The sequence below is a fragment of the Brugia malayi genome (genome assembly GCF_000002995.4).
Source record: "Brugia malayi strain FR3 genome assembly, contig: Bm_v4_ChrX_scaffold_001, whole genome shotgun sequence".
Lineage (NCBI taxonomy): Eukaryota > Metazoa > Nematoda > Chromadorea > Rhabditida > Onchocercidae > Brugia > Brugia malayi.
The window spans coordinates 4,980,136-5,007,300 of record NW_025062479.1 but is presented as its reverse complement, the minus strand read 5'-3'; the positions used below and the strand labels follow the sequence as shown (position 1 = coordinate 5,007,300).

The window sequence follows — 27,165 nt, the reverse complement described above, 5'->3', positions numbered from 1 at the left end:
TCATTCATAATTAGTCTGCCAGAGGGCGACAGTTGTATCACTAGAAATATAAGCACTGTAATCTTCTAAACTATGATTTAATTTAAAAGATATTATTAATGCATTCCAGTTACAAAAAAAAATGTTTTTTGATAAAAAAGAAAGATTTTTCTGATTAATGCGGTTTCATATCAATCAAATAAAGTGCATGTGGAAAAGGACTAATAACCAGTAATGAATAGTAATAAAAATGACCTAGAAGCAGTAAAAAGGATGCCTGAATGAGTTGCCAATTCGTTGATCGCTTCTTCATGAGCATGGGAAATCTAAAAGCGCTAAAAACCAAGTTCCCACTACTAGAAATTAAATAATCGCAATATAAATGAAATGAAGCTTACAGAAAAGTGGAGGTATGAAAAGACATAAAGCAAAATATGTAGAATGACCTGATCAACGAGACGTAATTTACGTGTACTTGTAATGTCCCACACTTTTACTCGACCCTCCTTACAAGCTGTAACTAATAAAGGCCTGTAAGCATTGATAATACACATGGATTGAATCCATTTATTGTGTGCCTGTAATTCGATATGGTCTCTCTTCATATCTTGCAATGAGAAACGCATAATGTCCTGCAAAAAAAAGAAAACCATAGTTTTTTCAAAAATCACAAAACATATTAGCAGAAAGCTCCAGACAGTCAAGTGGATAATAATTACCTTGACAGAAAACATAAACCTACAGCATTAAAAAAAAAAAAAACAGGCAGTACACCGAGAATAATAGGAAAGGAATCCAATTAGTCTGATCACAAAATTAAACTAACCGTATCTCTAGAAGCAGAAAATACGGAATCACCATAAGCGACAATGGATGTAACGCAATCATAGTGGGCTGCCGAAAATTCATGAGAAGCTTCAAAAAGACCTAATCCATCAGCATTTATTTCATACATCTTGATATAGTGATCACGAGAACCAGTGAAAATTTTCGGTTTTATACCACCCAAAAATCCAAGGCATGACACCTCTGATCTAAATTCCGGTTATATGAAAAAATCAGTGCTCTCAACAAACCTGTGAAAGAAAATCATTCTCACTATGATTTTGGATTTTTGGAAAAATTTTATATTAGTGTTAAACCAAAATAGCAGCTCGAAAATGTTTAAACTCAATAATGACTACAGATTATTTGAGTGGTTAAAGTTGCCTCGAGCCATGAGTCGCTGCCGATAAGCGACCGAATGGTGCAAACTTTTCCAAATTCCAAATACGGACATCGCTGTTGAAGGTTGTAAACATAAGTCTGAAAAGAAAATACTGCAATAAAATTTACAAACCAATATTAATATTTCTCGTCTGTAATTTCTTCTCTGTAAATCTCAAAACTTTATTTACACTGCGTCGTTGTCCGCATCCACTACATGAAAGAAAAACATTTCACTGTAAAACAATAAAAAAGTTATCACTTACTTCCCCGTGTTGTCCAGTTCTAGTGCATTGATCATCGTTTCGGAAATGGGTAATACAGTTTGTCGAGGTGTATTCGCAGCCATAGTATCACCTAAACAATATGAAAACTGCAGATGTAACTTTCGCGTAAAATACACAAAATAATCTAAAATTGTTAATGAAGTCTAACAACCAGTGAAAACTTATTTGAAGTGTATTAAAAATATATATTAAAACTTAGATTGAATTTTTACATACCTGCAGCAGCGAGACCTGACGAATGCAGAGTACGTACACACTCCTCATTTCTCAAATCCCAAATACGAACGAATGCCATGGATAAAGTCAAAGCTAACTGGCTGGAGGGAATGAAACGTACACATGAAACATTATTGGGATGGTGACCAAACGTACATTTCTCGACACTTTTTTCCAAATCCCATACTTTCGCTGTTCTGTCTTAAGATGAACTATAGATCAATATAATCTCAGACTTTTTTGAAAGCTTCCTGCTACGCTGACATTTTAATAAAGAAATCTAATTTCCAGCAAAAAATTTAACGTACACCTTTCACAATTACCAAACCTTTTGAGCCGCTGATTACCATATCACCATTAGTGTCTACCGAAAGTACTGTTCTAGTATGTCCATCCAAGGTGTGTGTGCGTATTAGTAAACGTGAACCTGTTACTTTATCACGAGTCCCTGTTAATGTCCGAGGAACATACGGTACTACACGGCCGGATTTTCTGAAAAAAGAAACAATATTTTAAAATTACAAAAAAAAAAATGGATTCTACCCAGATTATACGATATAGTACGTATATGGTGAATGTAAATCCGAATTATAAACTACTCTCTTGAACATGCTTTTAAAAATTTGAAATGTAGACCTTCGGCTACCACGACCAGATGGCGACGACTCAGTGGAACCTCGATCATCCAATTCCAAATCCATCAATTTCGTTATTTCATTTTTCGCTTCCATACCAACATTACTACTTACACTATTGAGTTCTAAAGGTCGTCCACCTTCAACAGAATGTTCCAGTGATCTCGCTTTTTCGACTAGCTGTTGGCTTACAGATGAAGTTTCTTCGTTGAGTTGCTCCAAATGCGTTTTGTTAGTAACCTGACCTTGTAATGATTCCTTCAACGGATACAGTAATTCACTTGGTGTAGCTGTACGACGACGAATCTTGTGCGCTGATGCAGGTGGTGATACTGCAGTAATCGCTTACTTTAACCAAAATGTTTTACATATCCTTCAATAATTAGATAAGAACATGATGCAAAAAATTACCTTCAAGTAATTCATCGCGTGAATCCTGTGCTATCTGATTTCCATTCGCCAGTGACCTAACTTCTTCACATTCTCGATATGGAGATGCATCCCTGCTACGATTTTGCTGTTCAGTATTCTTAATGGAGTAACTTCAGTTTTAACTTCAGTTTCGGCTCAGGTTTTAGCACTATGAATTGCAGGCATTTTCTGCACTTTTTTGAAAATAAATATTCAAAATGCGCTTACAGGTCAAAGTGAATTTGGAAACAGTTGAAAAATTTTTTCCATCCTACTACTTCGAACCTCATGATTAAAGTGGAAGTCGTAGTAGAACTTCAACAAATGATATTGGCATTACAACTGATGTGGTATATGTTGGAAATGGTTCTGAAGTTTGTGGGATAAATAAGCAATGTACAACTCACTCTTTTAGCATCCTCCAATGCATGATTCAAAATTACATCACTTAAAATTGATTCGTTTTGCAGCTCTTGAATAAGTGATTCTGCTTCCTGAGAGCATCAATAAATATTGCGGTCTTAAGAAATAAGCTGCAGGAAAAAGAACCAATGCATAAGAATATTTCAGTAAAAAATATTCTCCAAGTAAAAAATATTTAACTGTTAGACTCTACATATGGGAAAGGATTCGTGATCGCATTCGTATTATATAAATAATTCACTATTCATTACCAACCAGACTTCGAAAGCAGGATCTTTCAGTATGAATACGCATGTTTTTAAGATGGAACTTTTAGACTCTGATTGAGAAACTTTGAAATATGTTAAGAAATTGTGTGAAATCATGCGCAGTTAATATGAAATAATTATAAAACTATGAAGATACCCGCAAGACCTCAGAAACGTCTGCTTCTACAGTTGTTCAATGAATTATTAAAATCTACTGTTGTCATGAATATTGAACTAACACAAATACTTAACAGTCTGATATTTCTGACAAAAATAATATTTCCTTTGACTAGTAAAATAAAGCTTCCATCTTTAAAAAACAGTGCCAAAAAAAAGTGCAAAGAAGACTAGTCCCTTATCACTTGTAAAACCAGAACAAAAAAAAAATATTGTAGTTCAACAGAAAAACTAGCACAGTTCATTAAGAAGATTCCAATTTCAGAAAAACGAGATTTTCTCGTTTAGAAGAATATCCCAGGTAAGTAAGTAGTCACTTGGTGTATCTCTATATTAATCATAGACAATTATTGTGGAGTGAAAAAATTATATTTTCAATGGTTCAGGACTTTACTGTATTTTTTTTAAAAGTTTGCACCAAATACTCCTGAGACAACTGCAGCTCAGTTGTTAAGCAGTAGTCATTTTAGTTCTTCAGTACTAGTACCACATTAAAGCTTAATGCGATTTTTTTTTAAAGTAAGCCAAAATATTATGCTAGAATGATTACAGCTAAGTTTCCATGACTATCATTATTCTATAGTATGATGTTCCTAACCAGCAGTTCGAGTAGCCACAGTTCCCTTTCATGAAGGTTACGATCCAATTAATTCCTCCACACACATATATTCAATACAAACACAAATCCACACATAGCGTAATTCGAGTGTTTCTTAGGAAAAATTCTAATAATATATTATTTTTGCAAGATAACGGCGAATTATCCGCAACTTTGGATGATCCCTCAACTAATGCGAACAAATTAAATACCAACCTTTTTATCACTAATAGCTTTAGCTGCAATAAATCCTTGTTCCAAACAAAAACCGAACAAATGGCTGAGAATAATTACTGCCTCACCAATCGACGAACAATTCTTAATTTCCGTTTCGGCATCACGACAAGCTTCCGCATCTTCCATCCCAGAATCCTACAAAGAAAACCTTAAATAAGAGCTTGTACAAAGATATTATGACCGTTAAACAAATAACTAAAATAAGAAAGTTCGGTGTCCAAACTGTTCCAATTTAGAATCAAAGCAGTTCCGAAAAACTCTGTGAACACAACAATACATATGAGCAAGTAATGAAATAAATATAGAGATGATTTAAAATAATAGGGATAAAGCAGTAGCAAATGCTCGCTCAAAAAGGTACGTATAATATTTATATACCTTTTTAGTTTAGTGTTACTTTCGAATTCATCAGAATTTAGCTTCATTGGAAGACCACTTTTTTCGTCTTGATTTGTATAATTAAGAAACACAGTAAGAAAGCAATGGATATAGAGGATAAGTTCAACAAATTTTCAAGCTTATGGCCATTCATTGCATTTGGTTAGCTGGCGGTAAAACGAAGTTTCAAGAAGTGATCTCGAAACACTCATGACCTGAAGCATTTGCATAGGAAAAGTTTCAGACGGCATTGAACCAAACTCCCTTTTTACGAGTGACTGATTCTAAACATAACTATACATGCGCAGTTTACGTTCTCCACCTCAAGTTTATGTTTCTCTATAATTACCGTTAACATTCTAAAATGAAATCATCTGCATATATTATTTTTCCCTTAAACTCGCTTCATTTTTGTTACTAATTTTATTCTTCTTAAAATAAAAAATAATAATTGTGACAATAAAGCAGCAATGAGTAATAACTTTTTGTAGTAAATACAAAGAAGTAAGAAACACAGGAACCAAAAAGTCTTAATCGTTAGAGTGTTCTTCCTACGATTGATTTCGATTCCTTCTAAACTTTTTCTCATGAGGGTAATATGAGACTCATGAAATCGTGGCAATATGACATATGACATACTAAAGAAAACTGCATCGGAGATAAACGCTCAAAGTTTAATAACGAAAACAACACATATATTAGAAAATGAGCCGATTTCTAATTCTAATTGTGACATTAAAATACTGATAGTAAGATTTCTACCTCTTCAACTCGCTTAAATATTGTGAAAAATGGGCTTATTTAGTGCACAGTTAGGGACGGTGTTTGAAATCATCTAATGAAGAAGTCTAATTTAAAAACCACTGCAGTAATTTGACTTGCTTTCATATTTTTTTTTCTTCACATTAGCTCGCGCCAATAAACCTTTGAACAAATTTTTTACCAAGTCAGCTAATTATAATTTCTTCAGTAGTATTCCCAACATTCTCGTTCAAATGTAATATGCTACACAACAATTATACCATTTCACCAAATTATTTCATCTTTACAGTTCATTCTTCTAAGTCGTTTTTGCAATACGTAAAAGAACTAACTGATAATCAATAAAGCTTAGAATTAATCACAGTCACAAATAATTCCCCTTCTCTAACCGACAATAGTTTTAAGCGCTCTCCAACTGTTTTGGGCTTCCTTCTTCATTTCTGATGTCCGTGTTGCAACAACACCTTTCAAAACAGAAGAAAAAACCTTTTTTAAATTAAAAAGTTTTCGTGTAAAATGAAATCACCGTAAAGAAATTCCACCTTATTTCGTACTCTTGTTTAGATACTTCATACATGTATTTGGCTGTAAATGGACATGATATTCTCAACAAAAAAAAAGTTTTCCAAATTAAAAAAAAAGTCAATGATCCCTCATACTTCTGCAGTTTAGATTAAATGCATTTTCTTTACAGCTTTCAGTGCTCGATTTTATGCTCATATTACCTCCTTCCTCATATTTCTTAATGAAAACTATTCATTAAAAACAAGGATATTAAGAGAAAAAATATTGATCGAAATACTTGAATATTGACAGAATTTAGGTTTTTCCATTCCAAACCATTATTTCATCCTTAATAACTGTAATCTACTACAAAACTAAATGTGGCATCGAGTTGAAGTATTCTAGATTAGACAGGAAAATAATTTAAATAGGTAATTAGTACAATATTTAAGGCTTCAAAACCAAAATAAGTACCGCCACTAAGGATGACCGAAGTAATCGGTTAAAAAGACATTATAAAACAGTTAAAAATAAAAAACAACTTCTGCCTGCACTTTAGAAATGTTTATGTTTGACATTTGGAGATGTATGATTTTTTTTCTGTGATCTAGAAAGTATTTATCGAACATTCCTTCCTTCTATGACATTCGCCCGTAAATTTTCAAGGAAAACTTTTACGAACTCGTCATTTGAATGTGTCACTTTATTCGCCAGCTTTACTTCAGTTCTTTTCCAGTTGCAATTATTTGATACTGCGCATCCCTCAACCTTTTGCTACTAATTCCACGTTTACAGGGCTCAGCAATGGAAATGTCTATTTCAGTTAGTTCATATCACAGAAGAAGCTATCAAAGTTTCGGAAAAAAGTCATGTTGACAGGGATGCCGAAAAGAAAGTGCAAAAATGTAGAAATGATAGACTGAATAGGTGTAAGAAAATGTACATATTTTCATCATAAATTATTATCAATGACGTAACTTGATTCGCTGATAACTGTGTATCATTTTTCACAAACAGAAGTACTTCCATTCATTTCATTACATGAATGGGAAATGGCAACCTCGAGAACTGCAGTAATCAATAAAGGCAAATAAGGAGAAGGGAGCGGAGTGTAGGGGTGATCTTTAATCGCTGTCAACTTAACTCGGACTACTTGCTGATTGATGACTCAACACTTCAACTTTCTCGATCACATATTACATCGAGACAGAACGATATGTGAAACAAAGGAAACAAACCTCCCAAAAGTAACCGGCTGATATGAATATAAGTTGCTTTAACAAAGCAGACCGAAGAGACAAGACAGGTAATGAATGGAATTCTGGGTTGTAATATTATAAAAGACACTGTTCAGGTGATGTGATTGGTAACACAGAATTTCGTTTTCTCTAATGACCAGGATTTCCTTTGACAGCGCAGATTTGAAATACTGTATTTAAATTCAGGAATATTTAAAAGTAACAAATTCCTATTCACTCTTTTACGTTCATTTATTAATAAGCAATGAAATAAATACTTGTAAATAACAACAAATACGGTACTGTTAAAACCCCTTAAAACTCCCTTGCACATAACGAATTCCATGGGTAATGTTAATTACTTACTCTAGCGAATTCATACTGTTTATATTCCTTATTTTGAGTTTTTTTTTTCTTCGACCAGCTTTCATCTAATTTGTTGACGAGTTTACAACAGTTAGCGGAAGTCTTTTCGGAATATTTCTTTATTCATCATTATAAAAGATACTTGTTTTTTTTTTTTTTTTTTTTCGGTTCATCAAGTTACAAATAAATTCCAAGCTCACTGAATTGATAGGCTTAAGAAGTTGACTCATACGAGAATAATGAATAAGTTTCTATAACTAAAGGATATACTATAAATTACAAATATAAACAATCTATTATAAAAATGCAACAAACTATTACAAACAGAATTCTTGTTAACAACAAACCAATCACAGTGCTGGAAGCAGCATTTCCTACTACTCCAGTTTAATTCTTTAACTTGCTGACCTATTCAGATAAAACACTGTATTTTTTAACCTACCTTCTCTTCCTCTTCGTTTTCCTTATTTTACCAGCTAAAAAGTGTTTGACTAACACAATTTTTTACGCCTGAGGGATCAAATCTTTGTTTCCGATTATAGCACTCTCCTTCAGTCCTCTTATAACCTCTTCTAAATATCAGTTTCAAGTATCTCTCCTACCAGCTGAAATAGGAAACTAATCAGATTTTTTAAAGGTTTATTGATCCGGCAATACTTTTCTATTTATGCTAAATGTAGCTCTCTAGATGTAAATAAATATGTTCAAACAACAACAGTATCCCCTACTATTATAACGATATACTCAGAAAAACAATCAAATTATTTTTACTTTTACTAAGAAGATAAACGGAATTTTTGTTGCAAGTATCTAGAATTTTGGCTTCAATTAATGGGGCTTTCCGAAGCCGAAATTAAACGGACTTTCGAGTTGTGATGATCCATTTTATTTCGTTTAAACCGAATTGCTTTGGCTTTTGATTGACAAATTTCACCCTTCCCTTTTCTCTTTAATTTACTGAACTGAATCATTCGCAGTCTTCCCTAGCATTAATGAATTGTTGATGCAACTTCATTTCATTACTCATAGGGCTGAGATGGGTGTTTATGAAGTAACGCTTGCTGCTTCGTTTTTTCGTGGATTGGACATTGTGAAGTGGATTCCAATTGCTTCTAGGGAGGTGTGTATGCTAAACTCGTACGATGGCAGATTTAAAACATTAGTAATTCGTAGTTGTATTGAATAATGTTGGAATAAATTACTTAGCAATAATGCATGAGTTTCTTCCTCTTCTTCCACAAATTTCGATCTGTTGGTTTTTCATTTAAAAAAAAATTGATTCTTTATGTGGACTGTTCTTTAATTCTCTGATCTTCGGATTAAGCTGATACACTGTTAACGCAAATTTTCAGTAGTCAAAATCAAGAGACACTCACAAATTATTAAAAAAAAAAAAAAAAAAAAAAAAAAACAACTTCATTTATGATAAATATCAAACCTACACTGAATAATTTTGCCACTTCGTAATTATGATCTAGGATGACTTGACTTTTATATCCACAATGTTTTAGAGGTTCTAAATAGAGGTTCGCCTATTTCCTCTAAAACCAGAAGATCAACAAATTTTCGGACAAAAAAGGGTTCTGCACATGAGAATTATTAAATGGCAGCCCAGTACATATAACCTTCATATGGTTACGGATTGACAGGGGAATTATATATATTAGCTTAAACACATGAGTCCAAAAATGAAAAATGTACAAATGCCGTAAATACTAAGGCAGATCTGTTTAATAGGAAATATTTTGGAATTTTAATGAGAAATCAAACAAATTATGAAAAGCTGATTTCCGTGAAATAGACTACCTGTTGTTCAACTGATGAATTTTGATTTTAATAAAACAAGACCATCTTTGAAAGCAAAACATGAGAACCTATAAAGATGGAAAAAGAGTACTTAAATCACTCTTAACTACAATTTGGTTTTGTTCTCCGTCAGAAATTTTCGGACAGTTAAGTAATCCTTTTAAGCTTTGGGTTTCTCTACTAAAAATAAAGCTATTTTACTGTAATATGCAGTCCTTATGTGCAAGTTTCTGAACTGCACTAAGTAACATCCCATTAAAAAGATTTTCGTTTTAGTGAGAAGAAAATCTTCAGAATAAAAATGCATTTCATGCATTTGTTGTAGCATTTCTCATAATGTTAAAAGGTAAGTCATTTTATTTCCAACTACTTTCTAAATTCCACTTAATCTGTAGTTTTACAATTGATGAGTCTATGCTTGAATAAAAAGGATATATTCAGTCCAAGGAGAAGCTATACAACCTAATGATGGCTGTAAAACAAAGAATTGATATATGCTCCACAGACTCATTTTCACTCCCTCTCAAATAAAGAATTTCACAAAAATTTTCCACTTCGCTATAATTTCTCGATGCATTTTAGCTTTGTTTGCCCTCCCAACAAAAAAAAAAAAAAAAAAAAAAAGTTACGCAAATTTTACTTTTAAAGAAAAATCTGGAACTACCATGTTTGAATTAAATATTTCAAAACTAATTTAATCTGCAATCCGCCACAGTATAGATGAAGTAAGAAACCCTCTGCTATCTAGCTCATTATTCAATCCTAAATTATATTTTTTAATGGAAGTCAAGCAGATTAGTTATAAATACAAAAATTATCTTCCTGCTTGCCAAATTTTCTGAATTAGCATAAAGATGCAGTGCACTGTTTTTCGTAAAAAAAGAGAAAAAAGGCTTGAAATAATATTAAATATTTTTTGCTCAGTAATCGCTCTAATTGCTGTTAAACAATTCACCAGAATGCGTCGAAGTTAAGACATGATCGACACTGTCGTGTTTTCAAATTTTAAATGAAAAAGAACTCTCAAAATAAAACTGAGTCCTAATCTATTCAGAATAACGGATAAGTTGACTTTAATCGAATCAGTTGTTAATTACTAACAATCAACAAAAATAAGTTGTGAAAAATAATTACGACTGAAACTAAGTAATACAATCTGGATGTTGGAAACAAACAGCAATAGTATTATAAGCAGTAGGAGGGTGTGTTTTGGTTTTAGCCTGATGAAAGAATGAGCGGAAGTGTAAATACAGGAAAATAGTCGAGGTATGGAACAAATAACTCTCTTGTTATCGGTGTTGTTGATGAAATGAAGTAACATAAACTTAGACAATTAAAACTTCTCTTACAAGCTCTATTGCATATTCTCTGGCTCTACCAGAGGATTGGAATGAGAAAGAGATGGAATAAACGGAGACGAAAAGAAAGGAGAAAACACTGAAAAGTATTAGTCTGGTCTTGCCACGGTTATTTCTTTTGGTTGCTGGCTCTAATGAAGCGTTATTTTTATCAAAAACACTATTTCTTTTCTAAAACCTCACCTAAATTAGAACTGTTTAAAGAAAACTTCTCTTGATTACTTGGGATTTTCATCCATTTCAAAATAAATTGCTCAAAAGTTATAAAAACAACGCATTCTACTTTACATTCTTCTTTCTTCAAAAAGACCCTCCTTCTTACCACTTTTTAAATGCTTGTTCACTATGTCCATCGCTTTTCAAAGCCTACTTAAATTATATATCTAAGGTGTCAATTAAACCTTTCGTCATAAATTTCATCCAAATGCTTACAGAGCTCTTCGTCTCATAATTAATTAAGTTCTATAACTGTGAAAAAAAAGCAGTTGGAAATGACCTCAATAATCCTGTCCTACAAATCGCTACTGCACCGCATAATGTTTCGGGTACCTTCAATGAGCTTGCACACAAGCAATACCAACTAAAAGTTTTCCACATTTTCAATAATTAGTTTTTTAGTGTTTGCGGTATTAACATGGACAGATTTTTTTCAACCATTTCATTTGCATCAATGATAAAGCAGCTTTATTTAACGATAGAAAAAGACTCCCCATTTTACCTGAAACTGAGCAATAAACAGATGAAGATTTTTATAAACTTACTAGCTTTTTTATTACAAATGTATTGAAGACAGTTAAATACTACACGTTTCCTAACACATCCAGACCCATTACACATTTTTGTATAAAAAAGTCTTGCAAGATCACTATCATCCATTTATTTATTAACAAAAAATTTCAAACCATTCAAATTCGAAAAAATATGAATCTTCTGTTCGCATCTAATCTTTTTGTAAAATGACACATTCTCGACTTTCAGCTTCTGGGAAAGCTATACTGTTTCCTTCTTCATCAAGTTTCTCATTTTAATATATGTGCAACCAATTTTTTAAATTATTTTTTGACCGTAACTCCAATTAAAGAATGATCCCACCACATTCCCTTTCAAACAGTAGTGAATCCTGGATAATTTATTAAAAAATTTTGTTTTTTTGTTGTTTTTCTCCAATTCTCAACCAAGCATTTTCAAATTATCTTTTGTGCTGTTGTATTAACTAACAAAGTTTCATGCACCAATATCTCATGTAGGTTGCTAGGCCTATCCTATTACATACCACTTTTTTCTTTAAAACCGTTATTAAGGAACACTATTTAAAAATTGCAGTTGTATCTGAAGCATTGCAGATGTATTTTCGGCAATTGCAGATGTATTTGAAGCGAGACCATCGTAAGCAACGGCAGTAAACGGTCTCCTATGTCCCAAGAATACCGAAGATCAAGTACTGCAGTGAAAGTAAATTAATTACTTTTTTCTTTGTTTTGAAATCAAAAAATTCATAAACGCTACTAAAAACAAATCTATGTACTGTCTTCCTGAAGATATAAGACTAAAAGTTTTAGCTGATATTTTATCCTTCATCATCTTAATTATCTCTAGCCACTAAAACTAGTAATCCAAAAAATGAGATTTTTTCATGCTAACAATATATATATATATATATATATGTATATATATAAACAGAAGGTTTCAGAAGTGTTTTAGTGGTTCAAAGAAATTTTTTTCCAACCAACAAGTAATATCTTCACAATAACTACTCAAAACAAAAAAAAAAAAAAAAAAAAATCCAGAAATCAATATTTAATATTTACAGACTGGTAATTAATTTTAGAACAGATCCCTAAGAAAACTTTCTTCTTACACTACCAAATCTAACAAACATTTAGTGTTTCAGTTATTTTACTTCTATTTATTCTAGCAAAACTATTACGGGGAAGGACGTGGCAGTCATTGCAGCGGAACCATAAAAATACCGCTTCAACATACAATCAGCACGCGCAAACGAGCAAATAGAACTTCACTGGGTGGACAGGTTATATTTTTCCGCTTTCATTATCATTTAGCCAAAATTTTAATTAATCGGTCCTTAACTAGTGAAGATAATGCAGAGAGCATACAATATTTGCCAATTGTGTCCCAACTTCTTTTATTCGCTTACTAAAAATTTGGAATTTAAATTAAAAACATAACACAATCTCGAAACTGAATTAAAGTTCTAGTGAAACCAAAAAATAGAATTAATTTCCAAACAGAATTGAAATTTCAGTCTAAAGAAGAGATTCGTATACCAAATTAAGTTCTCTATTTTCCCATAACAAATAGTGTTTACCATTCGATCATGCAAACTACAACTTTTTAAGCTTTTCCTCTGCATGATTGGATCACTACTCAGCTTCAGCATATGCATATGGCTAACAGTGTTCAGTCAAGATGTTCAGTGGAGAAGATTACTATTTGCTGCTGGTGCTGCACTGTGTGCCTTTTTATTTGCTGTACTTGCAGTGCAAACAATGAGAAAGGCGAAACGGTCCACTTTTTTTATAAGTTTGAAACATACTAAAACATGTCCCATCGTGCTTCGAAGCTAACTTTTTTTTTTCCTTTCTTATTTAACCATAAAGAACCTTAGAAATTTAGAAAGAAATTTAGAAATGTAAATACAGCACAAAAAAACGAGTAGAGATAGTTATTTCCAAAGCAAGGGAATATTCTCGGAAATATTCTCGATACACTGCAAGGATCATGCATTCCCAACCACAGACTTCCTACACATGAGGTCAAATACAACGGCTTAACGACAAGCTTATACACTTTTGGTAGGGATATATGCTATAACAACAAAAACTACAACATTGACATTGAGTAATGCAACAGTTCCGATAATTAAATATTCATGGCTTAGTCGGAAATTTCATGGATAAAAAAAAAAGTTAAAATAACTTCGCCATCACGAAACAGAGGTCAACAACCAAAACACCGTTCTGACTGCACAAAAAGGAGGATAAAAATGAAGTAGAATCTATATTTAAATTTCGAATCTTGTAATACTTACGCCTTTCAGATCACTCCCAGAAGTAATTATACCGAATTCAGCAGCTCGACGCTCAACTATTGTAAGGATATCCAGGAAATCAATGTGTGAAAGCAATCTGAGTCAAGAAGAAAGTGGTACTAGCAATTCGCAACCTCTGAATTCAATACTACAAGAAGCTACCACGATGGTCGAATGAACTTCATCACTTGTACTTAATGTTTAAAACATGTTTAAGAATAAAGTAAACAGATTTACAATAATCCAGAATAAAGGTAAACCGCTCATCGCAAACAGTGAGGGTAGCCATTTCAATCTAACTGAATAGCAATAACAAGCAGAAATTCTTTTCTCTAAAATGTAGACAATGAAATAAATCAAAATACCTTCAATATTAAGTAGCTTCCCACTCAGAAAACGAAGCTATATCCAGTCATCCAAATAGCCTTTCTTCACTCTTTGATAAAGCTTAAACTTAAAAATTTTAGCTGGGTTAACAATCAGACAGTTCAATCATTCTCCCACGCATTCGTTGTTTAATTTTTTTACTGGTATTGCAATATGGTTTTCACCACGCTTCGTCCGTTAGTTTTATTTTGTCGCTGATTAGTTAAGGATCTGATAGCCTACTTGTCCTTAATTAGACAAAAGTGATGTGTGGCAAGAAGGCCCCATTACTAATATTTTATAAATTCTGAAACCATCATTAATGTATATCAGTGCTGAAAATGTTTTCCTTATTACCAAAACAATTAAGCTGTTTATCACTTCTATTTTTACATAGTTTGGATTTCCAAAATCGGCACACACAATTCTTTCTACTAAAAGTTGATGCCAGATTTGTGTAGTTACATAACTCAGTGCTAGCTGTGAATACAGAGTCACAAGCGACTTTTGTCTCCAATTTTTTTTTCGTGCAAAAGTGAAATTTTTGAAGCTATTTTAACACATAACGAAGTTTGATCTGAGGTTAGGATTACGCTCTTAAACAAATGAGACCGAAAATGTGGGTTAGTTTAGGACAGCTCAAAAAACTTGATTATCAGTTGCAAACAGATGAAGAAAAAAGTTTTTAAAACATCAGTGCACACGCATACAGATGAAATTTAACTAATAAAAAACTACAGAATTCGTTTTGTCACGTTTTGCGGAAAAAAGTCTTGGGACTATCTCCCGTCAGGGGTGAGAACTGTAACAAAATCTACAACATTTACTAGCTAGCTATGCTTAAGGAAAAATTCTGTTCAAATCAGTTGTAAGTTATGCAGGTTAAATAAAAATAAAAATAAAAAAAGACATGTGGGCAGGAATACTTCTATCGAGTAAACAAACTTGAATTGAATGGAAAACGCTTAGCTTATGGATGTAAAAATATGGGATACCATCAGTAATTTAATGATTACATAACCCTGCTATCTTTACAACTGTCATCCTATGAAACTTACGAACAAAAATAATTACTAAAATCATGTTAAGACATCTTGCTGAGATAAAACCCGGAAAAGACACTAACTTTCTCAGTGTCGATACCGGCAATTGTATTTCTCAATTCCGTGAATTGTTCCTGAACATAGCGCATCTTCGCATAGCAACCATCAATGTGTTCACCAATAAGATCCCTTTCAGCCAGATCTTTCGCCTTGATAAATTGTTGTTCCTGATGGAATGTATCACATAAGTCTACTTAAGATTATCACACTGTCTTTAAAAAATTATGCTGTTATTGCTTACCCTGTTTTCGTCGGTAGATGTTTAAATTCTAGACAAGTTAATTTATTAAGCAAAAACTTTCATTCGAGACCGAATTTCTATTAATGATATAAGTTCTATTAGCAAAACGAATAAGCAAGCAACGTCGGTAAAAACTGTTAATCCTCAATGCAAATCTTTAGTTTCCCTTCTAACATGAAGCACATGACGAAATTAAATTCTGAAAACATTTTCAAAAGTGTATAACATACTAGCCGTTGAATTTCTTCAGCTAGAATACGTTTCTCAGCTACAATTTTCTCCAGTTCGTCTTCCATCTTGGTGACTGCCTGACGCTGACTGATCCTGCGACGTATCTGTAATATAATTGTAGAAATTGAAAACATGTTTCGATAAGCTGCAAAGTATATTTTATTACACAGGAAACAAAGTTACACAATCTGAAAAACTCGCATTTTTTACAATAGCCATCCACTTCGCTTTCGCCTTGTTCACCTCCAGTTTCGTCAAAGGGACTGTACCACAACCTTGACGCAGTGATGCAGATCGCATGTTCCGCTGTGTTCCACTTCGCTCAGTTTTACGATCATAAGTACTGCGCTAAAGCAGTTCTTATTTTATCACTAGAACTATTCATAAAATACACATTCAGTATAAAAGTTACTCATCTAGTTACCTGACGGACCTGCTGGCGCAAGCGATTAACTTCGTCGGTTGATCTTTTTAGAAAGTCTTCTCGTTGACGATCTTTGTTTTGAAGTTTTTGGATTAAGTTATCTTTCTTCCTGAAATTTTTACCTTAGTGATGAGTGCAACTCATTATACTGAGAACACAGTAAAAGAGTTTTATGGAATGATGCAGTAGACCAACAGAGAGAAAACAGCAGGCAAAATTAGGTAAATACAAAAATAGAAGCTTGACAGAATCATATCAATAAAATAACCTAGACTCTTTTTCTAAACCAGCTAGCTTCTTCATGTTTGCTAATTCAGTTGCTTTAGCACGCCTGGCTTCTTCTTTGATTCGCTGCATCAATTGAACCTGCATCACACATAAATCAACTTCCAGTGTCGGTGTATAGGGATGAGACAATTTAAGCTGATCAAAAGGTTTAGGAACCGGAGCTTTAGAAAACAAAGATAACTAGGCATTCTAGTTTTTTCTAGCGTAATAGATAGCTAGGCATAATTCTAGATAACTAGGCATTTTGTGAATGAAAAAAAACTCAGCAAATTTCAACCACCAGTTAAATCTACCTTTGTTTTCTTTAATTCATTTAATTCATTCCTCAACCGTAAAAGCTGTTGCTGCTCTGCAACTTGTTTTGCTTGCATTCGACGATGTTCACGTTCAACAGACTGCAACTTCCTGAATTCATCGCGCATTGCAGTTAGTTTCCTTTCATAATCTTCACGAATCTTGCGAACTTGTTCTGCATCAACAACTTTCTGTGAATGTTTTGCTGCTGAAAAACATATAGAGGAAATAACATCTTTACGAAGACAAAAGACTTGGTACAAACATTTTGTGAAAATAATTCCAATTAAATTATAAAAATTTTATATAACGCAGCAGCATGCAACAATATTGCAAAATCCAGCTAAACCGCTCCATTAAGATGAGAATTTGAATAACTGTTTCATTTAAGATGTGGAATGAGACATGTGTCCTACATTCCACATGGCTACATATTCACTCACCTATTTCAGCCAATACTCGATCGCGCTCTATTTCCATTTCATTTATCCGCAACGACAATTCTGCCAACTTCTTCTCATACATGATTTGCACCGTAAATTCAAATTTTCAAGATGTGATATGTATAACAAGACATAAGACATATTAAGAGTTATAAAATGACCAAAAAACAAATAATTCAGATTCTAAATGAAGGAAAAGAGTACAAAACCTCGGCAAGGCGACGCTCACTTTGCTCAAGCTCAATGACTAAGCGCTCTTTGATCGATATTTCCGCCTGTAAGTCGGCGAGATTGTCTCTGAGTTTAAAACATTCTATAAAAAAGAGAGTAAAAAGTCACCAATCTCAAGACAATAAAAGTGAGAAAAAAAATTCGGAAGTATGAGAACAGTATGTGTGAAAGCTGTAAACTTCAACAACCCGAGAAATACTTTCGACACTAAATTCGCAATGAATGACGGAAATCTACAACGATAACAGAACATCACCTGTTTCTGCTTCATTTTCAACTTCGATATCTTCGTCATCTTCATAGTCCACCTCAAAGTCATCCATCACTACACTAGATTTCATCACATCATCCGCATTTATTTTCGCTTCATCATTATTTATCTTCTCCTCTTCAAGTGAACCTTAACTCCAAGAAATAAAAAGTAAATAATACCTAATGAAGATAAACTTAGAGAAAAAAGTTAGAATTATAAGAAACGGAGAATGTCCCGATCAAGCTTACTTTCTATTATACTTTGTTTCATACGCTTAATATCCGCTTTTGCTTCCTGGATCAGTGAGAAAGTTGGAGTGGATGCTGTGACTCTTTCCGCATTATTACCCGATGAATTGCTGATAACAGCAGCACAGTTGACTAAATAGTCTACATGCATTTTTGGCGTATTATTCGCTGCTATCGCTTTCCAGCGATTCATTTGCTGGTGCAATTGCTCATTTGTTGCATGTGATTCCATTAATGCGCATCTAAATATTTGTCTTAATGTGAATAACAGTCTGTAATTTGACATATATACTGGATGAATGATATTAGAGGTTTTTTTTTTCTCAATTTCATTTCTAAAAGATTTGAAAGGAAAAAGGAAAACATTACCTCAGAGATTCAAGTTCATCAATGTATACGCGCACTGCATTACCAAATGCATCACCTTCTTGTTCTCCTACTTCGTTAGTTGTACTTTCTACAAAAACAGTTCATGACTTTTCATCATCACTGAACTTATTCAAATGTGTGCTTTCTTAAACGCTTACCAATACATACTTGCTGATCATGACTGTCCGAAATACGCATTCTTGTACATCCTTCATTTTTTTCAGCTAACAGCTGGACATTCCGAGCTCTTAGCATTTCAACCGTTTCTTGTAAAGCCTTGATCCGAATTCTTAATTGACTTACATCTGCCTGAAGCAATGATTCAAGTCACTTTAGCAATAAAATGAACTCTAATAACTTTAAATTTAAAACAATAAGTTGTGAAAAAAACTTTTTTTATTCTCAACATTTCACCATACTTAAAAACATATCCCCGAGAATGTATTAAATTCACCTTTTATAAAGCCTGAATAAAGCTTCCACTGCTAATTTGGCATCACAAAAATGGATACCAATAACTTCCCTTAATTTGAATCTTCTATCCACTAGCTATTTATATATCAAACCTGTAACAAAACGTTCTCTCTATACTGATCGTTGAAGGACTCAATACCATCTGAAACTATTATTCGACCCTGCAAAATATGTGATTGACTAATCTTTTAGAGGTATTCACAATATAAAGTAGGATGCTTTATTTTTTTTTTTTTAAAAAAAAGAAAAAACTATGTTAATTTGACCACTTAAATTCATGAGGGTTGAAATACACAGCAGCACTATAAAATAACCTGTTTAAAGTCTAACAATTCGGCCTCTAATTCGGCTATGCGTGAGCGCAAAGTTCCAATTAATTTGCTTGACTTATCCTGATTTGCTATAACCTAAAAAATCTAACTGCACAGGTGCATCATATTCTAAATTCATAAATTAGTATAAATAAATCTTGTTAAACTGAAATAATAAAATACCTTATTTTTGATATCTTTTGCTCGGTTAGCATATTTCAGGGTATTTAGTGTTTCTACGTAATCGCAATCCGATGGACTGATACAGGCAATCATTAAAGTTCGACTAAAAACCGCCATATATCATACTAATATACTGATTTCATTTTACTAACAAAAAGCGTGTTATTCATGAATAATTTTGATCATGACCTGTTTCCGCCAAGTGAATCTTGGAGAAGACGAGTTAGCTTTGAATCTCGATATGGTATATGCACCATTTTGTCCACTGCTGTGGGTGTAGTTAAAGCGCATATAACATTACCCAATGCTAACTGGAATCAAAAGAAATATTATGCTTGACATAATATTCTTTTCGATATACAGCCCTTATCGACAAGAGTAGAAAAACAATTTTTTAGTTTTGCATATTAAAGAAAAATAAAGGAGAAGTTAATACCAATCCAAAATTGATATTAATCCCTTCTTTAATTCGATCACCAGTAGCACCGGTGCGTTTTAAACGCTCCGAACCAGCCAAATCAACGAAATGAAACTTGGCACTTAGAAGTTCCAGCTCAGTCGCAGGAGGATCTTCTGATGCAGAAGTTTCGTCACCTTGTTCAACAGTTTGCGGATCAAAACACGGCTGAAACCAAAAACTTTAAATTGCTAGACATAAAAATCTAGTGGAGAGCATAAATGCGAATTTAAATGTTACTAAGCTAAATGATGTACTTTGACAACAACAGTCCGTTGTTGTTTAATTATCACTGTGAAAATGGCATGTGAACGCGATGATTGTTCATTCATATTGGTTGACGCAGTTTTTCGATTTAGTGCACCATTTTTCAAGACCTCCAGTGTCTAAAATCGAGGAAACCATGAAATTCATATCTTGAAAAACATCCTCACATTTCATCAATTTCATCAAACTGTGTAATGCACTAAAGTAACAGATAACATAAAAAGGCCTTGTTCTAAAAGTACTTTGGATAGTAGTTTTAAAAACTGATTTTAACAAGTCATGGTAGAGTTCAAATGTTATTAACCTGTGAGGGACTTGTTACTGTAACTCGTGTTACACCATTTAAGAAGATTTCTCCCTTCGCATCTTCGTGAATACGAAGGCCTGTAGGTGATCGTTCATGGCTTAATAAATCAATTATATCTTCATTGTACAACTGAAAAAAAGAGTGCTTTGATTGGAAAAATATGGATTAGTCGAATGATGGATAAATCGAAAAAGCGGAATTGAAGGTGAAAAAACTTTTAATTTGATTTGCGCTTTAAGAAGCATTTCTGTTTAACGTACCTCAACAAACTGTGCAACAATGTCAAAACAAGGCTCTACGAAACCTTGCTCTAAAGCCTGTTGTTTGCGAGAGTCCATTCCAGAAAACAGATGCCTAATGGCGCGTGGCACAATACCCACATCGATTTCGTTCATTACATCCATCATATCAAACGCTGTACCCATCGTATAAGTTTTACCACTGCCAGTCTGTAACACATTATATTACACATTATACTTGGAAGTTTATGAATTCCATGCATACTTACAAATAATCACGCATTCTTACAGAAACAAACGAATGTGATAAATCTAGACAGTAAGCAAGTGTCACAAAAAACACCGTATCAGCACAAAATTAATGAAACTGAAATGAGGCAGCACTAGACAGTAATAAATGTACTTGGTCAAATATTTCTACAAAATGAGAAACACACCTGACCATAAGCTAGAACGGTTGCATTAAAACCTTCAAAAGTTCCTTCGATTAAATTTTTAACACAATCATCATAAATTTTTTGCTGATGAGTTCCAATATCAAATGCATAATCAAATGTAAAGCTTCTTTCACCACCAATCGTTATCTGTAAACAAGACAACAATTGACAATTTATGCAAATAAACTTTAATAAGTCAGCTATTGCATTTTACATATGCTATGAAAATGCATGCTAGTGCAAGCAAATTTGTGCAGTCCGGTACCTGTGCTTCTTTTTGTAAAACATTTGTACAAACGTGACTGTTTTCAACTTTCTCTCGCTCAGATTGCGGTCTCACCCTGCAAACAAGTTAAAGGAATGCTGAAAAATGAAACTGAAACAAATGACACACGCTATTTCTTACCTATTTCTATCTTTTCATAGCGGTTTCGTTGCTAATTGCCCTACTTCTGTAGGTGTAAATAAAAAGACAACTTAGCAGTATTTTGAGTTGTTATAGGAAATTAGGCAGAAATTTAGCAAGAGTTCCTTCAGCATTTCAGCCTTCAACAATAACAGTGTGGATAAAATGTTAGGAAATATCACCTTACTGCAACGCGCACACAACTTGAGTCGTCCATTTGTGTGCAATCAGCTTTTTGTTAGTACTGAAAAGTGTTTTGTAGTACTGAAAAATGGCAGTTTTTTCGTATTTGAAATTGTTTTCTGACAAACTTAAAGTCCCGTCACTTATTTTACAATTCAACAAATGGATTCACGAGTTTTTTTTGACGAAAATAGAAGGAAAGAGTTGGATAACTTCCCAGAGAAATATAAAACGAATGGACAGAAAAAGGAATGTATAAAGAATATCACCAGCGAAATGTTAACCACAGATTATAATGAGAATTAGCGAAACACATCTATAGTTTAACTAGTTAAGTAAATGTAGCGACAAAGAATTCACATCTTAACCACTCCATAACGATCATACTACAACAACGCGCTATACTAACCCTTATATTATAAAATACGGAAATATGATAAATAGGAGAATAACTGGCCAATAATCCTTTTTTTTTTTATTCTGACCATTATCCAGCGTTATTCGAGGGCCAACAGTAAGGCTGTAAATGAAGAGAGGGAGGAATTCTCCGGTTCGCAACATTGCTGTCGCTGTGTCCTCAATCTGACCATAGACAATGCAATGGCTACTCTGATTACTTTGGTCACTCTGACAACTCTTCCTCCTACATACCCTGTCCTGCTCTATCTACCACCCTCTGATACTGCCATTTCCCTCCAATTAAAGCTTTCTCGTCACCTTTTCCAACCAGGTATTGTTGCTGTATCTATTAAACTTTCCACGACGTTATATTTTGCAAACAACAATACTTCTCGCTCATCTTCAGGGTTCATTATATTTTCTCTTCTCACACTTCTCACCCAAATGGTGAATACGATGGAGATTGTAATGACATCCATGATGACTCTCACAGCACTGTAGCGAAGAACTTCAAAAATCATCATTGTCATTTCCCAATCTCTCGGCAAAATGAAGCTGTCCTTTCAAATAACCATTTTCATCGGTAATGACATAGTTACAAATGGGACGTATTGCAGAATGGGATTCATCGGGGTCTAATTCTAGCTATTAGACTATCATCAGTCGATGAAGGAAATGTTTTCAAAAATTTCGAGACGATTTTACATTCGCAGTGGATGACCACTCCGTCATTCCTGTCCCTTCAATGAAAGATAATGAAAGAATTGAATTTGACTTTTTTTGTCGTTATTTGGGTATTTGGCTAGTGTACTTTGTGAACGTAAAACTTCACTTTCTTCAACGGATCTGACAAAGTAAGGCTGAGTTAAAATAGCGCAATAACAAACAGAGAAAACATCTGTTCATTTCATTCAGGAAATTTTACGAACATAAGAAGGATATAAAGGATAAAGGAGACAAAAAAAGAAAAAGAATGTATGACTGCTTAAAGTAAATTATTTTATGACAGCTTCACATATATTTTATGCCTCTGATTATGAAATAGAATTAAGAGTTAATAGAAGGAACAGTACGTTAAAAGTAGCGCTGTCATCATTGATTAATAAACACGATGGAATGAACGTATTTTGCTTACCTAATAAACAGTCATATATAATAATGCATAATAAGACCACAATGTTTCAACTAATTCTGATAAATAGAAATTTCCTAAATCAACTTCCAGTCTTAATAGAACGTTATAGCAGCTAAAATGGCGGAAAAATTACTCCTTCAATCTGTAATACCACCAAGAGAAGAAGGACAAATGGTCTAAAAACTAAAAGTGAAGATATACAGACACGAAGAGACAAATGTTCACTGAATGATTTGATGAGCACTGAAATATCAGCGAATCTTTTATAAGTGTGACGAGTACTTACAGAAAATTAACGTTAAAAGAACAATTACGAAAGCAAAATTATTTAAGAATTACAAAAATAAAACTATTTCTTCCCCAGTGTTTCGTTTTGCTTTTTGTTGCAGTTGTTAAATCTTAAACTTTCTGTTTGTCAGCTAGAATTGATGTTGGTGGACGATTCCATGAGTTACTTACGTATGCATGAGCAAGTTAACAGAAAAAAATAATGCTTCAGCGCAAAAAAGCCTGTTGTTTTTCAGTGAAGCACTGATGGTAGTCATTTAATATATATATAATCGGAATTCTTTATGGTACCAGCAACTTTCTTGAAAAACCTAACGCATTAGAATAGAAATAAAATGATGTTCATAATTTTTTTTTGCTACAACGTAAATGCCATTTATGACATTTTTAACACGTAAAAATATTTCCAGCTTTGAAACATGGAAAACTGTATGAACGGGAATAGAATACGTCGAAAATAGGTATAGGTGAGTAACAAACAGGTGATTGGATTGTTTGATGAATGTTCGTTCAATAACGTACCGATAATAGTACGTTAGAAAATTGTTCTCATAGATTAATCAGTTTTGGAAAGTGCTCTTTAAAGTAGAACGAATTACTTTATCTATCATTTTATATATTTCGTGTCACTCGGCAAAAAGATCAATAATATGAGCAGGTTATAGAACAATTAATGTATTTAATTTAAGAAATTCCAATTTTTTAATTCCATGTTTTGTTTAAAACCCAAACAATAACATAGCGTTCCCCATTTCTGCATTAATAATTATTATATTAATCTTTTGAATTACTTTAGAAGAAACTGTAGTTAAGATTCAGCCAAAAACCTTGCAAATCAGTGTCTTTGCACCAAAATAATCAAAGCTGCGTGGAAATTCTGAATACCATCCATTATATTAATCTTTTTCTGTGTGATAAAGTGTTATTGTTTAAACTATTACAAATAAAATGTTATTGTTTAACTATTTGCCTCAATTTATTCATTGACAACCTGCAGATGGAATGAATGTTTCATATATGCAATAAATAACGTCTTACTTCAGGATGCAAACCCAGTTTTTTTTTTAACTAGTATTAATTCTGATATAAAAGGATTATTAATTCCAATATAAAACAGTTGGCTCATTGAGTAATTCTTCCTCATTATATCCTTTTCTTTATCTTTTCATTTTCACCAGACACACTCACTTCCAGAAAATATGAAAATTTTAGGGTTTTAAAAACGATTGGATTATTACAGGAAAATAATAAGGTCGTTATACGTAACATCGAATTATTTCTTCAACGGATTTACGTTTAAGATCAGGTACGGTAACGTTTTTGGCTGGAAATCCAACCGGTAAAAGAAGAAAAACCTCTTCGTCCGGTGGTCTTTTCAGGTGTTTTCGAATTTTTTCACCACCGTATAATGGATAGGTGATTGAAGTAGCTAGTCCTGCATCCTGGAAATATTTTTAGATTTCCTAAAAAAAGTTCAGCAATTGAGATCATTGTTAGCACCAAATTAAATAAGTTGCCTGGAAGATTTTCAATAATTTAGCACTCAATCTCTAAAAGGCAATTAATAAAAATATATAGATAGAAATTAAAGTGAAGCAAACTTTTAATAATACTGCAAAGTAACCTGAAGAGCTGCGATTAAAATGCCAACTGTTATACCGATACTTATTTGATTGTAATGCGTTGAAGTCAACTCATTTGAATCATTGATCAAATGAGCCTGAAACTTGAATAGATGGTTAATTAAGTATCTAATAACTCTATAAAGATAAATTAAATTTAGCTATTCAATAATTTATAGTAGATAAAAAAGTAAAATATGTGAGAAAAGATTTTTTTATTAACAATAAACGAAACAAAAATTGGATATAATTGAATTTCTTAAATGAAATTTTGATGTGAAAGGAATTAAAACTTTTTTTTCATTCTATTCGTAAGACACTTTTATCACGCTATCTTAGCTAGGAATTAAATTGGCTTTACTTGCAATTCTTAACATGAGAACTGGTAATAAATTAACATTATGCTTTCAAATAAAGCGAAACAAATTAACTGTAAATTCTACTTGTTTCATCACCACAATGAGATGAGGGGCTTCAGTAAGATATGGTTTGGACCATATAACTTTCAGTTCTGCTATATCCAGCACCCAATCAGCTCCCATCCTGAACAAAAACACTCTTATCACTGGACGATATCATCTCTCTCGATGACATAATAAGTCGGATATTAATTCAGATTGAATATCAGACTTTTAATTTGTATTTTCAATCGAATGTGCATGCCTTTGTTAAAATTATTTAACTGACTTCCTGTCCAAATATATGTTTTTATATGATTCCTGATCACTTAGACGTATAGGACCCATTAGATTTCCTGTGAATCTTTATTGTGAATCTTTATCAGAATTAATAATCTACTTTGCAACAAAATTTAAAAGTTAATCAAGTCATAAGTTTCCAGAAACTTTTTGCTATAAGTGCTTCGTTCTTCCTCCTCAATAATCTTTCTTATCGTAGCTTTTACTCCATAATTACTGATTACGCAAAACATCCATGGTTGCAGATTGCCTGCACTCGGTGCGGTACCTAAAAAAAATTTTCAAATTTGACAGCGAATCCATCCGAATATTGCCAAATTTCTTGGGTTTTCAATTTTTTCGATTCCGTTTTGAAATTTCAATAAAATTACTTATACTTAAACAAGTCAATTGCTCTTTGGTATCCCCTTTTGCATATTAATTGTTTTTGCGGTATTTAAAAAGCTGATTAATTTCAATTTGATGATTTTGCCGTACCTGCTGATTTGATGATATTTTGAATCAGTTTCGAAGGTACTGGACGAGGACTAAATTCTTGAATACATCGTCGCATCTTCATATTTTCATAGAACAGCTGAGACCTTGGGTTTTTTTTTTAAATTGAAATTTCAAGTTTCAATTGGATGTTTTCAGGTTTAATTCAGAAAGTTATTATTTTTAAGAAATGGAAATAATGGAGAAACAAGAAAGACTAAGTATTATAAATATACGAAACATTATTATAAAGTTTGGTTGCAATAACTTATATTAGCTATAGTTAGGTAATGTTGTCATAAGATAAGGCTTTTTTGGATTTAAAATGAGATTTTATTTAAATTAATTAAATTTCGAGAAGGCTAGTTTAATTGGTGGACAAATCAAATGGAATTCTTCGATAACTGAAAATATGCATCTCATAAGGTCCAACTAAAATAAAATTCTGTCAGTGCTGAGCAACATTTAAAACATTTTAATAGGAAAACTAAACTACCTCAATAAGGCTTCATCGTCATGCAGACGCAAGCGATGGTATGGTACCTTCTTTATGCCAAAGACCTCTCCATAATTCACGACACTTTCGATAACATCGCCTATCTGTTAAAATTAATTTTTAAACTGATGCGCATAATTGCCGTTTCTAAAGTATTAATGCATGCTGTCATGACTTTAGAAATATGATAACATATGGATGCCAGCATTTCTTAAAAGCTGACACCTGTTTGTCAGTCACTGGTGCTTTCGGAATGAATTTTCGTTCCTGTACCGTTACAACCGTATTTTGCTTCCGGGCTTTAGTTAATCGGAACAATGATATAAGTTGGGCGATGACAAATGCAATCACAAGTGTTAAACAAAACACATTGGTGCATGAATGTACAACTTCCCATCGCCAATTACCTTCCGTTAACAT

General features: G+C 33.0%; 3 protein-coding genes across 5 annotated transcripts; 1 reads left to right on the top strand and 2 right to left on the bottom strand.

The window, feature by feature from the left end:
• Positions 1 to 21,667, bottom strand: Bma-klp-12 (Uncharacterized protein; the record flags this gene model as incomplete). 2 transcript variants are annotated; one of them, XM_043073671.1, is made up of 35 exons in its annotated part: positions 1 to 40; positions 235 to 305; positions 426 to 611; positions 806 to 1,013; positions 1,189 to 1,284; positions 1,452 to 1,542; positions 1,689 to 1,889; positions 2,017 to 2,180; positions 2,325 to 2,655; positions 2,735 to 2,852; positions 3,142 to 3,228; positions 4,397 to 4,552; positions 15,371 to 15,514; positions 15,819 to 15,923; positions 16,021 to 16,167; positions 16,244 to 16,352; positions 16,512 to 16,609; positions 16,825 to 17,033; positions 17,269 to 17,360; positions 17,479 to 17,581; positions 17,756 to 17,899; positions 18,001 to 18,242; positions 18,370 to 18,457; positions 18,528 to 18,678; positions 18,936 to 19,004; positions 19,158 to 19,250; positions 19,338 to 19,440; positions 19,527 to 19,648; positions 19,774 to 19,962; positions 20,052 to 20,180; positions 20,366 to 20,497; positions 20,629 to 20,817; positions 21,045 to 21,191; positions 21,310 to 21,385; positions 21,633 to 21,667. In XM_043073671.1, the coding sequence occupies 35 exons, from the start codon at positions 21,665 to 21,667 to the stop codon at positions 1 to 3; spliced, it is 4,665 nt and encodes a 1,554-aa protein (XP_042929605.1). The 2 variants fall into 2 exon arrangements, with proteins under 2 accessions (XP_042929605.1, XP_042929607.1); XM_043073673.1 differs by lacking the exons at positions 15,371 to 15,514; positions 15,819 to 15,923; positions 16,021 to 16,167; ... (18 more) ...; positions 21,310 to 21,385; positions 21,633 to 21,667 and having other exon boundaries at positions 1,234 to 1,284; positions 4,397 to 4,543.
• Bm5482 (Uncharacterized protein) lies at positions 12,243 to 14,056 on the top strand (the record flags this gene model as incomplete). The annotated part of the gene is made up of 4 exons (XM_043073672.1): positions 12,243 to 12,281; positions 12,745 to 12,858; positions 13,187 to 13,353; positions 13,888 to 14,056. 4 exons carry the CDS (start codon positions 12,243 to 12,245, stop codon positions 14,054 to 14,056), a joined length of 489 nt encoding a protein of 162 aa, XP_042929606.1.
• A 3,044-nt stretch (positions 21,668 to 24,711) lies between the features above and the next one.
• Positions 24,712 to 27,165, bottom strand: Bma-sup-18 (Uncharacterized protein; the record flags this gene model as incomplete). 2 transcript variants are annotated; one of them, XM_001899322.1, is made up of 7 exons in its annotated part: positions 24,712 to 24,897; positions 25,080 to 25,175; positions 25,509 to 25,620; positions 25,923 to 26,043; positions 26,253 to 26,356; positions 26,746 to 26,849; positions 26,971 to 27,165. In XM_001899322.1, the coding sequence occupies 7 exons, from the start codon at positions 27,163 to 27,165 to the stop codon at positions 24,712 to 24,714; spliced, it is 918 nt and encodes a 305-aa protein (XP_001899357.1). The 2 variants fall into 2 exon arrangements, with proteins under 2 accessions (XP_001899357.1, XP_042929604.1); XM_043073670.1 differs by having other exon boundaries at positions 25,521 to 25,620.